The following is a 21,499-nucleotide window of genomic DNA, read 5'->3' on the forward strand; positions in this document are numbered from 1 at the left end:
ATAACTCACGCTCACGTTCTGCCCCTGACTTCAGGTCTGAGTCAGAACTCTCCTCATAAATCTGGCACCTGCCTGAAACCGCCTCTGTCACTGCTCATCTCCCCTAACGAGGGCTGAGCTCGTTAGAGGAGCCCGGTCCGGCAGCAGCACCTCCAGGCTTGGGGCAAAGCTTTACGCGGTTGGGCTGTTCCAAGCTCTCAAAACCCAGCCAGTTCTCCCGTGAAAGGCTACGCTGGCACCCAGCCGCCAGCTAGGAGAGACCTCTTTCTGAACAAGCCTGAGAAACTCGTCGCTTCTCCTGGGGAAGATCCCAAAGGGACAGTCCCCATCACCGCCTCGCGTTCCTCCGGGCCGGGCACGCAGCTCACGCCGTGCCAACGAGCCTCCCCTTCAGAAAGGGAGAAGATTTCCATCGCTTACGGACTCCTTTCCTCCCCTTCCACACTGCCCTGCCTGCTGTGAAACCCCTGGAGTCTCTCACGTGCTGAAATCACTTTTAAAGGAAGGCCCCGACTGGCATCAAAAGTCTGGAGGGACAAACACGGCTGTCCTGCAGACAAGAGGACTTTCATCGTCTCTTCCAACACGACGAAGAGCCACATCCCGCGGCACAGGAGCTGAGCGAGGCTCTTGGGTTTTTTTCCTCTTTTTCATGAGGGGGCAGGAGAGGTCCTCCAGGGCACCCATCTCTCTGCTGCTCAGGGTCCAGCAGGGGCTCGGCTGAGCAGATCTGGCTACGCGGGGCTGGGGCTGACAACCATGCCAGGAGAGTGGAGAGGAAGTAGAAACCGTTTGGCAACTACTGACATGTTGTCGTTCGTAACTAATTTTAATTAGGTCACAGAAGACTCAGTTTTAAGATTCTCGTAGCCAGGTCTCTCTCACTGAAATGGGCCAGGTCACCTTGTCTCACGGCAGAGTACCAAGGGCAGCTAACACCACCACGCTGAAGGGGAACCGAGAGAGAAGCTTTTCCTGAGGAAAATCAAAAAGTAGCTTCTTTTCCGAAGGCAGCGAGGGGCACAGCTCAGTGCTGTGACTGGGTTTTGCTGCAGGCAGCAGGGATTTGCTCCTCTGCCACTCAAATCAGCTCTTTTCAGGAGGGGAGATGGTAATTCATAACTTTGCAAATTGACTCCAGGTTAAGAAATAAAATTAAAAAAAAAGAGCACACTGTCAGAATTACTTGCTCAAGCACAGAAAAGCCTGCACCAAGGTGTGATGTCGTGGAGGAATAACTCCTGGGATAACTCAGCCCTCAGCCTTCCATCAGAAACAGCTGGATGACACAACCTGGGAGGAAGCAAACCTTCTTTAATGAACTGTGATTTCAAAAAGCCTTGGAAGGCCAGCACCGATTACAGGGTCTTTTTTGTTTGTTTTGGTCCACGCAACAAGCCCAGTTTGGGATTTATTTTAAAGGATCGGGCTGGGAACGAGAGTTGTGTCATTCCAACCCGCACCATAACTATCAATCACACCAGGCTGCCATCTGTGGGAGAATTAGCGCCGCGCAATCAGCCCCTGGAACAAGGCGGCGGAAGCAGGCACGTCTGGGCAACCTACTCACCGGCTGCTCGGCAAGACGTGCGCCTGCTCAGAGAGCAGCGGAGCTCTCCTGGAGATGGAGAGCTGAATTCATGGCTGCACAGAGCTGGTCTCATCGCAAAACACAAATCCTGCTTTAAATTTTCACAGCACCTTGCAAATACCCACGTCACAAACGCAGGCTCATCGTCTGAACTTTTGCACGGTCACAAAACTGACAGTGCTGGCCCCGTGTTTCACTGGAGGGGATTAAAAACCGCAGCAATAGCGACTTCTCCGAAGCTCTCGGAGCCCTCTGTGCGTCGTCTGATCATCCGTCAGGGCAACCGAGTCCCAGGAGTAACGCCCGCCCGGCACAAAATGCATTTAAAAATCATAAGGGCTTAAAGCACAGAGCTTGGCGCTTTGAGGCTAAATATTTAGTTCACCGAAAAGGAAGGTGCAGCTCAGCGAAACCCTCCAGAAGCACGAGCCCAAGGCTGGTTTGCTGCGGTCTCTCAGCTAAGCAGCCCGACAGCAAGAGGCGATGTCGAAGAGATCGCAGCCTTTTGTTCAGCTCTGTCAATAAAAGGCAACTTCATCTGTCCGAGCTCCAAAATGAAGCCTCTCGTTCCCTGAATTTTGTATTAATGAGAACAAAAGGATTAAATCCCTAGAACACTCAAGTGCTCTGCTTCACCTGAAGCGGTGTTTTTGTTAGAGCAAGAAAATCAACTTTTGTTTTTATTCAGCGATGAAATTCAAATGACAAAATGGAAAGTGCGTTGTTTGCGCACTCTCGGGAGGACCAAAGCGCCCGTGGGTGGCACCGAGCTGCTCCCTTTTACGTCCAACAAAGCTCCGTTAGCACCGAGGAAGGATCTCAGGATACAGTGAGTGAAAATTTAATTGTTACTGATTTGCATTACACACCAGACAACTCCCATAATTGTCTGAGCTCGCACCAGCAGAGCCGTGGAGCTCCGGCTGCAAACCCTGGCAGCCCTGCTCGCAGCGGGAGCTTTGTCCACAACGAAATGAATAAAGGCCAGATCATAACACAGGATCTGAAGCCTCAAGTTCCATTTTGGTGGGCTGTTAATACTTTGTTCGTTGGTTTGTGGGTTGCTGTGGGTTTTTTTAATGAAAAAAAGCCTTTTAGAAGCCACCTAAGCCAGGCAGTCCTGGCAAAAGCAAGGACCAGAGTGCCCAGCAGCGAGCCCACCATGGCCACAGCTGCCCAAACCGCTGGGCGAATCATGTATTTAAAAACCTCCCTTATGGATCTTACTGCTAAGGCAAAGAAGAACAAAAAAGTTTTGTTCACTGAAGCATCCCCAGATAAAAATCTGTGTAAATGGGAACGCTTCCTGTATTGCTTTGCAAGCTCATTTGAGAAGCCGTTGCCTTTGAAAGTCAGGGACAGCAGCTGCTGGAGAAGCAGAGCAGGAGGTGACACCCAGCCACCGGCTGGAGCTTTTGGACTTCAGACCGAGATGCTTAGCTCCAAACTGGTCTGGATCCACACAGAATTTACCAACCCAGTGGTACCATTCCCTACGGGTGTCACAGCACAGCGACCACAACTCCTGCTGGCTGGGCAGGCTGCAGCAGCGCTGGGGCAGACACCTGCCGGGCACGGCCGCGGCTGCGGTAAGACTGACACAAGGGAGCAAATCCTGCAAAAATAGCTAAGGTAGGAAAAGCAGGTCTGTTTTCTCTTTATATCCTTTTTAATCCGACAGCAGGAGTAACGTTTCGTTTCGCAAAGAGCCTTCCAAAATGCAAAACGGAAAGAGCTTCGTGGATCTAGAACAGGGAAGGGCAAATCTTTCACCTTTTCCTTTCCTTATTCACCTTAGTTCGGCCTCTCCAGCCTGACAGGAATTTGTTGTACACCCGTCCCGTGAGCCAAGGGGCTGGCCTCGCTGCTCCCACTGTCAAAATAATTCCCTGCCCCAAACCCCAGCCTGCACCGCTCACCGACACGTATACTTAAAACAAACAAAAGAGTTCAAACACGTAACTATTTTCTCAATAGAAATCAGATTTCAAAGCAAGAAACCTCGAAGGCATCACAATGGTCGTGCACAATGCCGGCATCTCTTACTGCAACTTGAGCTCAGGAGCCTAAGTCTGAAGATTCGGGACGATTCCCTGGAAATCCTCAGTAAGAGACGTCCTCTCGCATTGCAATGGCTCATGGGCTCGATGCTGGAGCAACTAGGAAGCACGTGGGGAGGGCTGCGCTCCGACAGCCTTGCGAGCCCGCCGCGGGGCCGATCGAGGAAGGCAGCTGGTGAGAAGATGTTCCGGGGTGGCCTGGTGCTTCGGCCGGGCGGAAGGCAAGGGTGCTCCTCCAACCCCCAGGCTGGCAGTGCCGAATCGGCCGCCCCCAGGGACACCTTGGCACCCTCGGAGGATGAAATGTGATGAGGATGGTGGTTTAGGCCTGGGTTGGGGGGGGAGTGCCGGCGGGGTGTCTGCATGCTGACTCACATGTACTAGTTCACCTGGGTTGGAGAGCCGTTGTGGCTTCAGTCTGCAGGCCAGTCCCACTTGCATAATCTAAATCGGTTTGCAAACGGATAATTTAATGAAGTATATTTAAGGTTTCTCCCAGGGACTGATCTAGATAAGTAGACTTCTAAACAGGACCTACTGTCTAGGTCTGCACCTGATTTATATCCTCAGACAATCCCAGGCCCTCCCCCGTTCACTTATTTTACCTGATCAAGAGGGTTTATCGTCTTGAAACATTAAAAGCTCCTTCTGCAACAGATCCAGACCGAACTAGGCAGAGCCCTCCAGCGGACCTATTCGGTTCAGTCTGCCTACACTTTGCCTAAGCGTGAAAAAAATTAACGTACAGAAACCTCAGGGAGGCACCCGAGCACGGAAAGGCATACCTTGTAGGCAATGCTGTTGAGAACCTTCATGGCCAAGTCGGAGACATCGGGATAGGGGTCAGCAGCGAGGTGAAGGAGCACTCTCCAAATCTGGGTATAAACACTGTTGAAACTCACACCTAAAATAATAATAATAATAAATAAAAACAAAACAAAAACCAAAGCCTCGCAGCACATGACAATCCATCAGCTCAAACTCTTTGATCTCATGTGAGAAAACTCATTAGAACTCCAAACATCACCACAGTGTCGATGAAAACATCAAGCGAAGAGCTCGCAGACACCCTACGCGGGCATCCTGTCTCCGTTTCGCCTGTCTTTGTGAACTCTGTCAGGGCTTGGAGAATTAAAGTGGGAGAAAGCAAAATAAATGAAGGACTACCTAAATAAACTTCAGCCAAACCACTAGTTTTCTACGTTCCTGAAGCAAATAATCTGAAAAAGGCCTAATGGACACTGTCCTTGGATTTCCCGAGCCAACATACCGAATGGTACAAATCCATACTTACTGGCATATATTTTTATGGTTATTTTTATTGCTGTTTTAAGCATGAATACTCAGCTTGGGTGTTCAGGCGTTTCTATATTCTACAAGTTTACTGAGCACCTGAAGGTTAAAAATGCAGCTCTAGGCCGTGCCCCCTTGGGAAGCAGCGAGTCCAGCTCAGTCCTTCCCACTGACATTTGCATCAATTCCTCAACGGCCTGTTTGATTTAATGAGAATATCTGCCGAGTGGTATTTCGGCAGAAGGGACCGACAGATTCAAAGCACAAATCAAATTAATAAGCATTGGCAACAACTGACACAATCCTGTGAACGTTTTATTTTGCTGCTTTTAGGCGAGCCTTTAACTTGTTATTCTTTCTTCCAACCCTCACAAGGCCTAATAGCCGTAACACCCTCACTTGGGAGCGGGGTCATTTGGACGATATTCAAGTGGTTGCACTAACACAAAATGGAACTAAAGCAGGGTTGTCAGATGAGTCACAATCAATGGTAAATGACAGATCAGGCTGTTGCTGCACTTCCTGCCATGTTTCTGGGGGCACCTAAATATAAAGTGTTGAGTTGAGAAGAAAGAGGGAGCCTTGCAGGTTGACAAGCAGCTCCTCACCTCGCACGGCTGCTCAAACTGCCCGAAGAGGCTCAAGCACTTGGCAGGAACAAGCTCCAGCAGTTGCAGGTTCCACTTCCCGTGCCTGCCCGTGCCAGCCAAGGGAATCTTTCTTCTCCCAGACAAGTTCCCCGTGGACAGATTTCGTGCAGAAATCTCCCCGATGTTTGCGAGGGCACCACATGGGCAGAGCTGCCCCTTTGCCGGGGACCACCCGTACAACGGGCTCCTCCAGCCAGACCTCAGCTCGCCAAGGCAGGGGCCCCCAAAGATATGACAACGCTAAATTCACCTGGGAGAAACGGAGAAGTTGATAATCTGAGAAAGCAACGACAGCTGTCAAGGTACCGCGGAGTCAAAGGGCACCGATCTGTCCCATTCGGTTTATGCCAGATACGGGCAGAGCCCAACGCGAGCAGAAGGAAGGAATGTGCGAGCGCGGCGCGAGAGCTGAGCAGAACAGGCACAGAACAGATCCAAGTCCAGGTGTTGGCTTCGGTCACAACAGCAAAAGCCACTGTCTGTTTCAGAAGCTCTTGTGCCCGTGTTTGAAACAAAGAAAACATCAACGTCAGTCTCCGCTCAGAAGAGGGTTAAGCCTGGTGATGCGAGGCTTGTCTGTTTTCTCCAAGCTTCTACCCATTTAAGTTTTATTTTTGCAGTTGCCACGTTCACCCTGGAAGCTTCTATTACCAGGGAAAGAAAAAGGGGAGGAGGAAGGATAAAGAACGAGACAGAGAAAGAGAGACAAAGTGCTACAAGCTAGGGGAGGAAAAAAGCTGCCGCCGCTGAGGCAGCTCGCCAGGTCGTGTCAGCTGAGGTCTGCTCGGAGCTCTGCCTCCCACGTGGGGTCCTGAGCAGAAGTTATATAAGGACCGATGGGAAATCCGAACGGCTCGATTTCTTTTAAAGCCCTTGAAAGAGAGTAAAAGGAGAGGGAGAGAAAGGGAGAGCGAGAGGGTACCCATCAGATTTCCCAGTCTCTGATAACCACCTCATTCATGACGCAGTCACCAAGAAAAAAAAAACCCAATGACATTTTTTATACATCTAAGCGTCATGAAAAGAAACAAATTCAAAACAGAACTGCGCCAGTGCGATGCCTCATTCGCTCGGCAGCCTTTGAAAAGAACAGAGGGAATTTCTACAAAGGCATCTCGGGCTCAGAGCTGGTGCTCGAAGGACTGGTCCTTTCTTCTGCCGTCCTCCCCCCACGCACGTTACTGATTCAACGGAGCGACGCGCCCGACACGGCTCCGTGTGAAAACCCAGGCGCTGAGGCAGCGGGATAATGGGAGGCAGCAGAGGTGGCGGGAGGAACAGCAGCTTGATTTCACGTAATGGGCTAGAACGCAAAAAATAACCATGAGATGCAAACAAAGAGCCGAGCAAAGGGGACGGGGTGTTAATCTAAGCAGACAGCTCCGTAATTAGTCAGACTGATTCAAAGCCGGTTAAATGGACCTTGCAGTATAGATTTATGTTTACAAAATGATTTCTCTCCACTAAGAATGTCAGAAAATAAATTGCCTGCCTTTACCGACGACTTTGATTTTCTTTGCATATGCATAACTCTCAGTTCAATTTAGCAGCAATGGCTGAGGTCCTGCAGCCGGGTCACTGAGTGCACGAAGGGTAGAACCAGGCTGGATGCAAAAAATGAACCCTGAGGTTCTCACTTAGTCTTTTTCCTTCACCAGGCTTTGACAGGGTTCCTTTCCGATCCCCCGTAAAAACCTGTCTGCAGTGATCTTAAGCCTCGACATCCCAAAGGAGGCGCAGCCTGCTCCCTGCCCAGCAGCAAACACCCCCCACGGGCGGCCCCGCGAGTGACAGACAAGCTCCTGCCAGAGCTACTCGGATGAGGAGAACACTCGAAATCCCAGTCGCTCTCTGAACCCTGCTCTGACAATCGCGGTGGCCTGTTCCCCGGGGGAACAGCGGATCAGGCGTCTCGCACAGAGCCAGCCAGCTGCTCCGTGCACGGGACCGTGCGAAGGGGGTCCCGCACGCTCCAACCCCCGACGGCGATTCAAGGGGCAGAGCACGAGCTTTTTTCTGTGTCAGCAGAAACCAGGAGCAGCTCATCAGGAACAAGTTGTTCCCTCAGAGCAGGTACGTCCCCTGGCCCAGGGCCGTCACAGCCAGCAGGAGAGGAGCCCGCCATGACCGGCCTCTTCATGAGGCTTCCATCGCCAAACCACTCCCATCCCTGTATTTTGCAGCTAGGCAAGTTACTATTTACAAATCCCGCTGGTTGACCAGTTGCGGTTTCTATCTGGGCATTGAAACACCTTTTCAAGGTGGTGGCAAAGAGGCTCTACCTGGCCTGACGCTCCCCTGTTTGCTGCGGTCACTGCCCACCCACAGCTCTCCTCTCCTCATTCTGGCTGCAGGAAGCTCCCGCTGTACGCGCCACTTCGGGGCAGCTCTTCAGGACCGATCCTGTAGCACGGCAAATACGTTTTCTGCCCCCAGCCTTTCCTGCTGGAAGAGAGAACTACTCCCCAGCATTTCATCACTCCAGGATTTATTTTCTGCCTCCTTTGATCACTCCTTAATATAATCTTTCCAGCAATACTCTCTGTAGGACAAAGACTTTAATCATGCAGTTTGGGTATGAATAATCAGCCTCAAGGTATGCAAAACTCCCATCTTAATCCCTTCTCTCCTTCTATCTTAAAACTAAACTAAACTAAAAACTTCCAGGACACCAAGATTAATGACTGGTTGCGTGGAAGAAGCAGCAAGGCTTAGCTTGCCATCCAAACTGCTGTCTTTGTTGACTAACCAAAAACTGCCTCTTGCCAGCTTGGAAACATGGGCCAGAAATGCGTCTCTGCTGGTACCGGGGCTGCCTGGCCAAGGAACGGTCTGCCGGAGAACAGCACGCCTGCACCCAGAGCACGAGTTGCCTCGGGGGGCGTTGGGCCTCCAGTCGGCTGGGAAGCTGCTGGTCAAACGGCACAAGGAGGAACGCAGCTTTCCTCAAGTTTTTGGGAAGCCGGACACCCTACGATGCCGTGATATCACCAAAGTGGTCGGGCTGATGCAGAGCAGCGCTCCAGCATCACGTTCCTAAAATTGCAAGGGAGGGACAGAGCCCTGAACGTCAAGGAATCAACCCCTGGAATGCAGAGCACAGACCACAGAATCAAACCGGGGTTGAAAATTTCTACTTTTACTATTACAGACTAGATTTCTGCTTTGGTTTGAGTCTACCCACGTGCCCAAAGCATCCTTTTGACTGCTCTCAACTATTTGGCAGAGTTGTTACCGCAGGGCCAAATCCCCATTACTTCTTCCAGCAGATGGAGAGCAGAGCAAAACATTTCTTCAGTCGATACAAGCCTATCGCCCAGGAGAGCTCCTCTCCAAGTCATCCTGCTCTTGCTAGCTGTACAGCAGTATTTTATTGCTAAAACTTTAAAGAACGGGGTTATTCTGAGCCCGGGCTGGCTGTGTGGCAGCCGCAGCAAACACTGAGGGCGGCTGGAGCTGATGGCATTTTGAAAACTCTTTCCTTGGGGAGCAGGAGAGCGCAGCCTGGAAGACGGTGATTCTTCAGCAGAAATGAAAAAAGCCTGGCTTTCAGCAGGCAAATGCTAAAGGTAATGGGATTCTGTGTGAGTTATGAATTTTAAACACTTCTATAAGCTCTGTCGTTTCCAGCTGGAAATGAGCTCTTCCAATTGAATAGGAATGAGGGAGGCTTTGGAGAACTGCTCTCTCTGCTTTCCTAGGTCTCCCCCACTGATCTCCAGCTCATCTCTAGATTCTTTTCCAACTGTGCGGGTAAAGCTCTTGTGAAACACGCACAAGCCACGAAGCAGCCATCAGTGTGCCCTGGTGGAAAACAGAAAACTCAACATCTAGCTTAAGAAGGAGAGAAAGAAATTTCCTAACGTTCCTGCCATGCTTTAGAAGAGCCAATTCCATTACTTACAATCAAAAGCAAACAGATTAATCAAGTTTCTAACAAACACATGATTTTCAACGGCCACATAGGCTCAGGAAATTTCAATTCCACAACTTTTCAGCTCAGGAGAGCCAAACCACCATTACTTCTCCCCAAAAATACAGAGTAGAGCAAAATGTTTCTTCAGTCAAGGCAAGTCTATCACTCGAGTAGACTCCTCTCCGAGTTACACCATCCTCTTTTCACCAATTTTTGATGGCTAGAGAAATCTGGGCACATTTACTGATTGCCAGGAAGATACAGAGAGTCTTTACTCACCTATTAGTGAATTCAGAGAAGAGTAAGAGCTGACTCGTCTCATCTTGTCAATGGTCTCAAAGGACAGGATATACTCCTCGTTCTCGGGGCTGCCCAAGGTGCTGCTGGCACTGCTGCTGGTGCTGAGATTCCCGGGAGAAAACGCAACAGAGCTTCCAGCTGCCAAAAGAAAAGCGGGCAGATGCTCGAACACAAGCTGGTGAGAGAACAATTTTTATCTTTTCTGAACCCTGCAAAGCTCAGTGAAGGTGGAGGTAAACCCACAACTTCCCCTCTTAAACACCGCACGTTTAAATACAGAGTAAGTACCACGGAGGCAGAAAAGAGTCAGTTAAAAAAATCTATGTATGTTAGGAAGTTGGAAGACATCTTTTTGGTCCCCGAACAGTCAGAAAAATCAATAGTAATGATCAGAAAATTGAAACTAATTGTGAGGGGGCTTCTCATCCAGGCCCTTGGAACTGGCAGCTGCGTAATCTGGGCTGGAGCACTCCTTTCAGCTCACGTTGTCTCACATGCGGTACTTCCCAGCTTGCTTGAGGTGGGGGAGGAGGAAGAGGCCAAAGGCAGAAAGAATTTGGAACTCTCTCTTACATTCTTCATTCAGGCTGAGGTTCTGCAAGGACTTGTTCAGGTTCCGAGCTGTGGTCACTGCTCGGATGTTGCCGTAAGAGCTGACGGACCGCAGCCTCGGCGTACACGGACCATCTCGCACTGGTGTCAAGCTCCCACCCTCTGGGGATGCAAAATTTAGCAATTTTAGATGTAACCAAAGCAATTGTAGCCTTTTGATTATTTTCCAGCAAATACATAACTAAAATACTACCAGTATGTACAGAATTTAGTCATTGTCTGTCAGGCCCACCCAGAGGGAGGTATGACAAAGGATCCTCTGTGCACATAATCAGCAAGGACCGCGTGTCCAGGCTGTGATTTTGTTACATCCAGTAAAAGCAGGTGAGCCGAGCCTTGCCAGCGCCCGCACACTGCCCGGGGACCCAGGATGGCTCTTGTCTCCAGGTCAGTGCTGGGCCCCTGCCCAGACACTGTGCTAGGACAGGCTGCTACAGCCAAGGCCATCGAGCAGGCAGCATTTGCTTCTGCTCGTTAAAAATCCGCTAAATTTTCTCATTATAAAGAGTTACGAAAATTCTGGTTTCCTGACCAACTCTCAGGCCTGGTTTTAACTCTCATTTCATCCATGACCTGGATAATTTCCCAAATTTTATCGTTTTCTTTCCTGAACGTACACAGAGTCCCACGGCTTCAGACCAGCTATTGCATTTCACTGCAGAGGAGGCTGCATTATGGGGGGCAGGGCAATGCTTCCAGTGCATCCTACGGATAAATACTTCAGGATTCTTTTGGGTAAGGAAAAGCATGATAGGAACTGCAGGCAATGTTTACTTCCCGCAGCAAAAAGGGCAAATGGGGAGAAGCTTATTTTCTGATATGATTTAGTTATTCAGACAATGGGGAGATTAAACTATTCATTGCAGAGACCTCACATGCTCTTGTCTCCAAGTTTCCCCTAGAACAGCACCATTATCCTTCAAGATTTCCAATGTACTTAACATCTAAAGAAAATACCCGGTTGGCAACAATTTCACCAAGGCTTTTCACTCCTCACATAAAGCAGCAGACACATCAAAAGGGACGGGACCACAGGCACAGAGCATAAAGCTCTTCACTGCTTCTTGTCTGGTGCTTCACAAAGAGTATGGCTGGTTCCTTGTCGTGTGGCTTCTCCTTAGGTCAACATGACACTGAAGTTTCAGGTATAATTTGAGGGGATAAAAAAAAAAAACAATACAAAGGAGTCTGGTAAGGCCATGTACCACCTTGACAAATACACTTCTAACCTGATCTGAAAGGAAAGACTTTGAATTTGACGGGGTGTTCAGTCTCTGCAACTTGCTGGTGAGCTGGAGCTGTGGTTTAGACGGGGACTCAGCGGAGGATGTTTCTCCAGCACAACACATCACAGTGCTAAACAGGCACCAGAGCTACCCACCACGTCACTCGACTTTGTAGCTGCTTGATAAATCACCACCGGTGGGGATTTTATTCTTTTGGGCAAGGTCCTTAAATATAAGCTCCCAAGCACTTTCAGGCTATACACTTCCTGCTCCTGCAAACGGGAAACACCTACCTGTGGCAGCCGGGGAAGGGAGAGGGTAATTCTTCTCTTCTTCCATGAACTGCAAGGCCACAGTGCAGAAATTGCTCTCGTACTGAACCACCAGGTGACTTAGAGCCACCACCAGCTCCTACGGACAGAGCAGAAGAAACAGGTATTTCGTGGTCACGCAGGTCACAAACAACAGATCAAAGGGGAACACAGAGCAAATCGGGCATTATTGCTGATATAACTGGGTGCCCATCCAGACTAATAAAGCGCTGCCCTGGTGACCAGCACCCAGCACGTTCCTCGCGGGGCAGCGCCGGGATCGGTGTCCTCACCCCCCGCGGCACAGCCTGAGCCCTCCCTGTGCCGCACACGTGCGCACGGCGCACAGCGCTCGCCCTACGGCCGGCTCTGCATCTGCTCTGAGCTGAAGGAAACAGAAGCTGACACGAAGCCCCCGGGGACACGGCTCAGCTCTGCCAAAGAAGAGCTCCGAGGTCTGAATCCTGCGCTGAGCCACGCGGGCTTGTCCTGCCCTGTGGTGCTGCCGGCCTGCAAGGGACCATCAGTCAGAGAATCACAGAAGAGCTTCGGCTGGAAGAGATCTCCATGATCACCAAGCCCAACACCACGAAGCCACGTCCCTCGGCACAACCTCTGTCCGTTCATCCTCCTGCTGCAGCTCCAGAACCTGAGCTACTGGGGTGGGGAGGGCAGAGGAGGGGCTTGTCCTGCCCTGTGGTGCTGCCGGCCTGCAAGGGACCATCAGTCAGAGAATCACAGAAGAGCTTCGGCTGGAAGAGATCTCCATGATCACCAAGCCCAACACCACGAAGCCACGTCCCTCGGCACAACCTCTGTCCGTTCATCCTCCTGCTGCAGCTCCAGAACCTGAGCTACTGGGGTGGGGAGGGCAGAGGAGGTGAAGTTCAGCCCCTGGATTAGGTACCGCTTGGAGGCACTTGGAAACTGCAAGTAAGAGAGGCGGGGAGCTGACTTTGTCACCGTTCTCTGCGCAGGGGCCAAATCTCCAAAAGAGAGATCTGTGAATCTCACAGGGCACACACTGCGACGAGCAGCTCTCTCTTGACTGAAACTGATTAAAGGAGTGAACAAGACAACAGAAACAAACCCTCACAATGCTGGTGACAAGTGTCAGAGTGTTGATGTTTCAGTCAAGTAAACACAAGTATTAGGACACCTAAGTACACCCATCAAGAATAATCCAGAATGTCAAAAATATTTAATGTACTACTGACGTACAATGGCGCATCAGAGACTGGAACTCTCCAAAACTTGGAGAATTACTTTGAAACGCTCTGCCAGCCGCCCTTGAGGCTTCTAAATCAGCAAGATCTTTCTACCAGACAGAGCTCTCATATTCTCTCCACACATTCTCTCTTATTCCCTCTCCTCCTCCTCCCCTAGGTCTGCCACATGCTCCATGTTTCTAGCCACACATTAATATTTCATTTAAAACCTGGGATCCTGTCATGTAAAATATTGCAATCAAAACAGGAATCAAGAGCAGAGCATTAGTAGAAACAGAGCCCAGTAAGAATTCTCAGTGTTTTATACAACGGAAAGACTTCAGTGTAACTGCTGTCCTTCCTTATCCCAGTCTTCACCTTCTCTTTAAATTAAAGAAAAACAGGATATAAAAATTCCCATAAATCTCTGAGTTTGTTACTCCCGTTTTGGGCATTTGTTTAATGGAATACATGAGCTAAATCAGAGATCCTCTCTTAACCAGCAGAAACATTTTGATCTGAATGACAACCTTGTCAGCACCTGGACACAACGACATATTACGCTTCACCCACATTACTCCTGTCAGGAGGCTCCTTACATCACAGAGCAAATGAAATGGTGTAATCTCTGCCTCGAGAAAGGGCAAGTGGATCAAGGAGCGTCCCCGAACGCTGCCGCACACCCGAGCCTGCAGCCCCAGCAGTGTTCACTGGTGGCATTTGCACAGATTGCTTCCCAGCACAAACCCAAGCTAGAAGACTTCACGACGAGACAGGAACTTCCCAAGGAGTCACATTCATCGGGAAGCCCATCCAGCAACGCGCGCTCTGGTCAGGCAGAGCTCGTCGGCTCCAGGGCACGGCCGTACCTTCCGAACCATGGGGCTGCCGTCGTTGATGAGCTGGGCCAGCATCATGGCCACGTTGTGGTCGATGGTGGTGGAGTGGTCGGTCCGTTCGGCAGAGTTGCCCACAAACGTTCCCAGCGCAAAGACCGCGGCACAGCGAACCTGGGAGACACAAACGGTCGTTATTATTTTCCTCTTGCTTCCAGCCCCAAGTTTGCCAGAGGGGATTTTTTTCTCAGCCCCACAAACGGCATCTCTGGAAACCTGGACTGCAGTGCCAGGTGAAGAGTGAGGGTTAAAGGGACGCCCACGGAGAGCAAAAACCCAAACAGATTCAGCAACGCACAGAGTTTTAAGTATTCACAGATGCAGGAGTATATTTAATTTCCCAGAATACTTGGTGAACTTCCCATGGGTGCTGTTTCCAGTTGACGTTGCCTAGAATATTAATTAGGAGGAATAAGGTACACAGGGAGTTACAGTTGGGATGTGAATCTCTTTAATAAGAGTGCTGGGCTACAGTCCTCAGGTAAGGGCTTACGGAAAGGTAGAAGATGATGGGAAAAAAAAGAAAAGGAGAAAAGACAGCAGCTCAAATCAGGGTAAACCTCGCCAGGTCACACAAAGAACGGAGGGATCAGATGGTTTGTAAATCTTACAGCTTGCCTTGGCAGAGACTGCAAACAGTGGGGACACGGTGCCACCGACAAATACAAATACTGCTCGGGAAGGAGCAGGGGGAAGGCTGGGCCAGAGGAAGGAGCCGGGGGATGCAGGGCAGCAAGGCCGAATGCAAAGGGGAATCTAATCTTCAATCACCGCACGCTGGCAACGGTGTTTATCTCCAGGCTCCCTTCTCCCACACGCGATGTAATTTCGCTGGGGTCTGACAGGCTCTGTCAATCACTGCCGGGCTCTGGCAAGAAGCGCTTCTCTCTTGGAGAGTTTGTCACAAAGGTAAAACACATTCAATTAAAGATGTGTTTTCACACCTACCAGGAGGAGAATGGTTTTCATACTTGGACAAAAAGACAGGGAGTTTGGGGAACACATTTTTAACAAGCTTCTGATATGCAAGTAAGCAAAACTCGTGGGGGTTCCCAGCTCCAGGGCCAAGATTCCAGGGCTTTGGGGCTGTATCAGCTCCCCCTGCACTTCTTTGGTTGCCTCTCTTGCCGGGCTTGTAGGATTTGCACCACCTTGGAGAAGCAGCAATAAGATCTTTCTTCGAATAAGGCACAATTGCAAAGCCCTCGAAGGCCCCGGTTTTACTAAATATTTCTGCAGCTCTCTGCAAGACTAGGACAATTCAACTGGTGGTTACTTAAAAAGTTTGATTTTTACCTCTGGGATTGGATCCGAGAGGAGACTGTAGAGCTTTTCGTGAGCGCTGTCTCTCACACCACACCACCTGGCTGAGTCAAAGTTCTGCCAAATACGTCCTAAACAAATGGCCACCCACTGACGCAGGAGAGGATGTGGATCGTTTAACTGCTCCAGGCAAATCGCAATCAGGTTTCCTTGAAGGCAGGCTTCCTAAAACACAAATCAATGCAACTCATTTTGGATGACAGCTCACCACCTCATCACCAAAAAGGAGGATTATTTCTGAAACAGGCAGGAAATGAAGAGAAAATAACTATTCACTGGTTGTATACTGGTTTTGTTACAAAACACCGCTGGGGAGCAGCACGAAGGGAAGGTCAACTACCCGCTGCTATAGCCAGTTAAATAGCTGAGCACTGGAAATGCTTCTGGTAACACAGAAAGCCTGTTTTTCCCTCAGTGGAAATACTCCTTGCACCTGTCAGAGGCCCAAGGTTTATGGCTCATTCCACATGCCCTTCCCAAGAACTTTATCACAGCCATCAAATTTCCACTCGACAGGCCCCAGGCAGCGTTTCAGAGAGGGCGCGGCAGCGCGTTGCTCGAGTGACTCGTGTCCTTAACCTCCACTTCCAGGTGCTCGGTACATAATGTGCTAGTTACACCTCCAGGTCAATTTTTCTTTTAATCCCCACAAAAATAACATAAAGCAACCTTCTGGTTCAGTTTTCCAGTTCAGGGTTGTGCCTTAATGCAAGCCAGGATGCTTTTATCAAAGCAAAGGCAAGACGCAGGAGGAGGAGGCAGGGGAGAATGAAAGCAAAGGAGATGTCAGGACTCACCTGCCCGGTGTTGTAGTTGTTAACAATCACAGCCAGGATAAAAGCTGTCATTGTCCTGTGTTCAGCCTTAAAACAACACACAAGTAACTGTTATCTAGGAAACAGGCCAGAGATCAATGATATCCTGTGCTTTCTGAAACATGAGATTGTTCTAAGCGCAGTTTGTACCACGTTAGCGGAACAGGAGAGGGGAAAGCAAGCCGGAGTTGTCTTGTCATCCTGTCCTGCCACTCGTTACACCTAAGACGCTCCGTCAGGCTGCCGATACAACCCCCCCGACCAACCTGCACACATGGCTCTGGGGGAGGTATCCAAATACCTACAGGAAACCACCAAAACCTTTTGCAGAGGGAACGAGGGAAGCTGCAGCCCAATCAGACTGTCTCTGCACCAGCCCCCAGGAGCCCCCAGCTCCCACCGCTGAGTCATCTGCACTGAGATAACTTGGAACGAGTCTGCAAGTTCTTGTTTGGTTTGGCTGTCTCTGTCCTGGCAGGAGCATTTTAACTGCCCCGGTCACCGGCTCCCCAGCTCAGCAGTGACTCTCCCCCGCAGAGCAGCGGGTGCCGCAGGACAGCCCTGCACTAGCACCAACCGCACCAGAACAGCAACAGGTAAGCTGGGATGAGCTGAGCAAACACTAGAAGAATCCAAATAAAATTACTTGTCCTTACTGGCATATAAGGATCTGCCAGAACCGAAAGGAAATACTTGTGGCCGTTGTCCTTCACAAGGTCAGCCTGGCATGACTGAAAAATAAGACAAGGAAAAACACAATGAGTACTACAAGAATATTTTTCCCTCCGGTGACGTATGAACGTTTCATGTCTTAATCATTTTTCTCAAATCTTGGTTTTATTTGAGAAGCAAAATAGAGCATGAGCTCAGCTGCTCACAGCCAAGCACTCCTGCAAGGGAAGGGCCGATGGGGAAGAGTGAGGTCTAAAGCTACGAACCCTCTGCCCCTCTCCAACACAATGGAAACAGGAGTTAAAAATGTGGCCTCCTTAGGAAAAGAGTTAAACTTGACATATTCCTGCCCCACATTAAACCTTCATGAGCTTTGAGAGCCAAAGACAAAAGTGAGGAGGGAAAAAAAATTCAAAAAACCCAAACAAAACAAACAAGGAGCTACCAAGAGCCGAGCGTGCCACGTGTTCAGAGGCACGGGGGCTCTCCCGAGCTCGTGGCACAGGTTCTTCATTCATCCTTTATATATTCATTCTTCATATATTGATGCTGTACATTCTGTCCAATCCTCTGCCTAGGCGGGACTCGATTTTGACAGGAGGATTCCAACTCATGGACACCAAGGAGGCTCATTGCTGTGTTGTTTGGGCTAACGTGTATGAACCCAGCCCACGGGCAGCACGTCGCAGCACCATCTCCTGCTGCACACAACAAAAGGCTGCAGAGCAACCCCTCTGCCTAGAGAAGCCGCAAGGAGAATATGCAGGTTTTCCTGGGGCAGTAGCAGCAGTGAGGCACACGGTGTACACCACGGTTTTGTTCACACACCGACACCGGCTTCAGGTTGACATATTAGGGTCAAACAGAAAGAACACATACTACGAAAGTGAAAATTTGAGGGAGGAAATACTGACTTGGCAGTCAGCTTCCCCCGTGCCCGTGGCTCTATTGGGTGCTTCACGCCAGAGACAGGATCATGTATTTTTTATCAGACATAGAAGGGGAAGGAGGGAACTAATTGTTGAAAGGCGAGTGGATGGCAAGGCAGAGATGCAAGAGAATATTTTACTGCTGAAGAGAGTAAAGATGCTGTTTACAGCAAGGAGCAGAGGGGCTGGACCGATGCCAGGCTGCAGCTACGAGAGGCTTCCCCGGCTTCTGCGTGATGCCGCCCGCGGCACGGCCTGCCCGCCTTCCCCCTTCTCCTTCTCAGCGCGAACCCTTTCTGCTCCTTACCAAAACCAACCCCTTCGCTCTAACGTGGGCAAACAGACCCCAGCGAAGGGAAGGCTGCTCAGCCTCCCAGCGCAGCTCTTGTGCTGCCGGCGCCACCCGCGTGCCCGCGGCTCGAGGGAGGAGGCAGCGTCTCCAAAGGCAGCGTGAACCCTCCCCGCTCAGCTCCTGCGAGCAACATGGAAAGGCAGCACCACGACACCTCCTCCTCAAGGAAGAAGCAGCTACACTTGTCAATAATAACCCAACATGACCAACACAAGTGGAGGGGTTTGATGTGAAAGTTTGGATCCCAAACAAAATACAAAAGTTCCCAGAGCTGGGGAGGGAGCAGAGCACAGATCTCCTCTTTCTCCTTAACACAAAGAAAAGTGCTGTGCAACTCAGCCCCAAAGGTCTCACGAGTTCCTGGAAGAGAGGAGCCCTGTCACCACTCGGGGTGCCCCGCGGGAGCACGCTGGGCAGTGAGCCCTCACCAGAGGGAACACTAAACAGGAGCATCTGCATAATCATAAGGGGAGGAAAGGCAGTCAGGATCCTGGTCACTAAGGACACATCTGGCACGTAAGCACACTCATCCTGGAGCACGCAGAAACCGTTCTCCTGGTTTGTTTAGATACATTCACCCTCTGACAGGCCGAGGGCTGGGCAAGCAGAGCAGGCTGCAGCGTCAGAGAACCTGGAACCCACGCGACTGCACGCCGCCATGCTGGGGTTTGTTAAACCCTGAATTTGTTTCAAACCCGTGGCCAAGCCTTGTGTCAGCAGGGGAGGGGAAAGGACACACCTGTACGGTTATTTTGTATGTAACAAGAAGTATTTTTCTAGCTTCTGATATGGCAACGTATTTGTTCCCTTCGTGGTGTGCCAACCCAAACCGCTGCCTGCCCCTCCCTTCTCACTCACCCCACCCGTGGGGCCAGTGAGCCAAGCAGCAGAAAGAAACCCAAATTCAAAAATTTAAGACTTTTTTCCCATTGTTCTGCTGTAAAGCACAGCCTACGCCAACCGGGCGAGGCAGGAGAAGAGAGCACATGAGGGAGCAATGCCAACGGTGGCCCCCGGCCCCTCCTGCCCAGGTGGGCTGCGAGGCTCGGCAGGAGAGCGCGGGGAAATTACCCGTGAGCCGGGGGCTGAGGCGTGAGCCACGGAGGGGCATGCATCAAACCTAAGCTGCTCAAGAGCAGCTTTCAAGATGAATAGTTTTCATTTTCTTTGCTTTCCAAAATCCTCTTAGGATGTTAATGAAAATATATTTATAAAACTAAACCTGACAACGCTAGATCAACAGTGGGGGAGAATTCCAACAAATCCAATCATATTCTCCATACTGCAATGGAAGAGATACCACAAAAACAACCCCCAAATAGGCAAGATCCAACTTCCACAAGCAGTTCACACAATTTCATGTCGGCTTATAACCGTACCTGGAATTAACTGTGTGCACCACTCTAACAATTTTGCTCAACTCACTGCACCCGCAAACCAGAGCCACATCTGTGACTACACAAATTCATCTGCAATTACTCACCTGCTAAATTATTTAGTAAAAACCCCACAAACCACAGCTCTGGCTAAGACCGTCTTTAAAAATTACGGCTCAGTGTTTAAACCTCACCCCAAAACGTGTCAAAATATTGTAGAGAAGACCAGAATCACCGAGTCGTGACAGGAATAACCTGTCTTTTGAAGGGGGGGATACTTCTGTGCCAACCATCTCTAACACATCAGCACAGGCATTGGATTTGGAGCAGGATTTACGAGCGAAAATCACCGAAAATTACTTCTGACTCTTCCCAAGAGCACCTCCAGCCCAGACCCAGAGGAGGAACCGGGAAGGGTGAGATGTTCACGTGACATGTTTGAAGCACCTCAGGAAAAAGCCCCAAGTCTAAAGCAACCGGATAAAGCAAACGCGGGGTGAGGGGAAAGGCACGTTGCCGAAACCCAGCAGAAAGAGCCAAGTTCAGAAGTACTCACGCTGTCCACCGCCAGGATTTTGGCCCAGATGAAGACAAGGAGGGGTCTCAGCTCACGAGCTGAACTCTGAAGAAGCTTCAGCACGTACGGGAAGATGCCAACAGACAGGGCCTGCGGGGCAGAGAAGAGCAAAGCCCCGTGAGCGGCAGGACCGAGCGCTCGGCGCGGGGGCAGCACATTGAGCAACACAGATGAGAAATCCGGCAGAAAACGATTTCATCCGTTTCTAGTAGAGAGGGGATCCCTGTGCGTTCCTCTAATGCTTGCTTTCATCTTGGATGTCACCAGATATTTTCAGACTCATTTGGACCACGGAGACGCAGAGTTAATCCAGCACCAGCTCTTACAGCCTGAGCTGTGTTACGCTCCACAACACGTTATGCTCCCTCAGATGGGGCCGTTTGCTCTCACAAGTAAACACACTGCGAAAGCTCCATAATTACAGCCTTCCCCCCGGGAATTAAACAGGCCTCTTGCTTTTTCCTAAGTCTTCGTTGTGGGATCAGAGACTACGCTCGCAGGAGGACACGCGACACGTGAAATCTCTGCGAGTCCCATCACTGAGCTACTCCACGAGCAGCTGATGGTTCGTCTTCACCACTTTTATCAACAACTAGTTCCATTTTTAAACTGCTCCTCTGTTTAATTCTTATTTATTACCCACACTGCGCCAGCCGTTTTCCAAAGTGCGGAAGGCAGCTGCCACCTCCTCCTCAGAGCTTATAAAACCCAGAGACCGAACAGATGAAGCAAGGGAAGAAAATGATGCAGCCACTAAGCTGAGAGAACAGATGATAAACGTATGTGCTATTATTTTGCTATTTATTTTACAGGAAAAATCCTCTTATTTGTCCCAGATATTTCCTCCTGTTCTGTCCCTTACGATGTTCTACGCTAAATTACTCCCAAGGAACTCCTCTTTGCTGTAATGCGAACGAACAGCCATTGGGCCTTCTGAGTGAACACAAACCACTTTTCTTTTAGGGACGCTCGCTCCATTTCACACACATGAGCACGTAAAGCACCGGCCATTTGTCAGACGCGTGGAGCATCTTCCGCATCTTCCTTCCATAAATCACCATTTGTATTTATCACCTGTGCTGAGACAAACTAAGCTTTTACGAGACGATAACGCAGCATCCACGCACCAAACTGACTGCCCAGGGGCCCAGGTCCAAAAATCTTCCCAGCAAATCCAGAGCTCGCAGCCGATGCACCTGGCTCAGCAGCACCTGCGGAGGAGAGGGACAGCGGTTATTGCCGACAAGAACAAAGGCCCGTGAGCAGAGCAAACCCAACAGGACCTGAGGGTCGTCCCGTCACTTTGAGCTGATGATGGTTCCAACGAAAAAGCTGGAATACAAACCCCAACTGCTGAAAACTTCCACCCCACCGAACCGTATGGCCAGCGGG

General features: G+C 50.2%; 1 protein-coding gene across 1 annotated transcript in view; it reads right to left on the reverse strand.

The window, feature by feature from the left end:
* RPTOR (regulatory associated protein of MTOR, complex 1) overlaps positions 1–21,499 on the reverse strand; it is a gene marked incomplete at its 5' end in the record, with an annotated part of 84,187 nt that overhangs the window by 31,047 nt on the left and 31,641 nt on the right. Inside the window, 10 exons of the mRNA XM_009864632.1 lie at positions 4,437–4,555; positions 9,790–9,948; positions 10,384–10,524; positions 11,942–12,059; positions 14,037–14,177; positions 15,360–15,551; positions 16,184–16,249; positions 16,858–16,932; positions 20,087–20,197; positions 21,235–21,318. Of these exons, the coding sequence (XP_009862934.1) occupies positions 4,437–4,555; positions 9,790–9,948; positions 10,384–10,524; positions 11,942–12,059; positions 14,037–14,177; positions 15,360–15,551; positions 16,184–16,249; positions 16,858–16,932; positions 20,087–20,197; positions 21,235–21,318 (1,206 nt within the window). The remainder of the gene's footprint in view (positions 1–4,436; positions 4,556–9,789; positions 9,949–10,383; positions 10,525–11,941; positions 12,060–14,036; positions 14,178–15,359; positions 15,552–16,183; positions 16,250–16,857; positions 16,933–20,086; positions 20,198–21,234; positions 21,319–21,499) is intronic.

This window comes from Apaloderma vittatum, unplaced genomic scaffold (assembly GCF_000703405.1).
Source record: "Apaloderma vittatum isolate BGI_N311 unplaced genomic scaffold, ASM70340v1 scaffold23432, whole genome shotgun sequence".
Lineage (NCBI taxonomy): Eukaryota > Metazoa > Chordata > Aves > Trogoniformes > Trogonidae > Apaloderma > Apaloderma vittatum.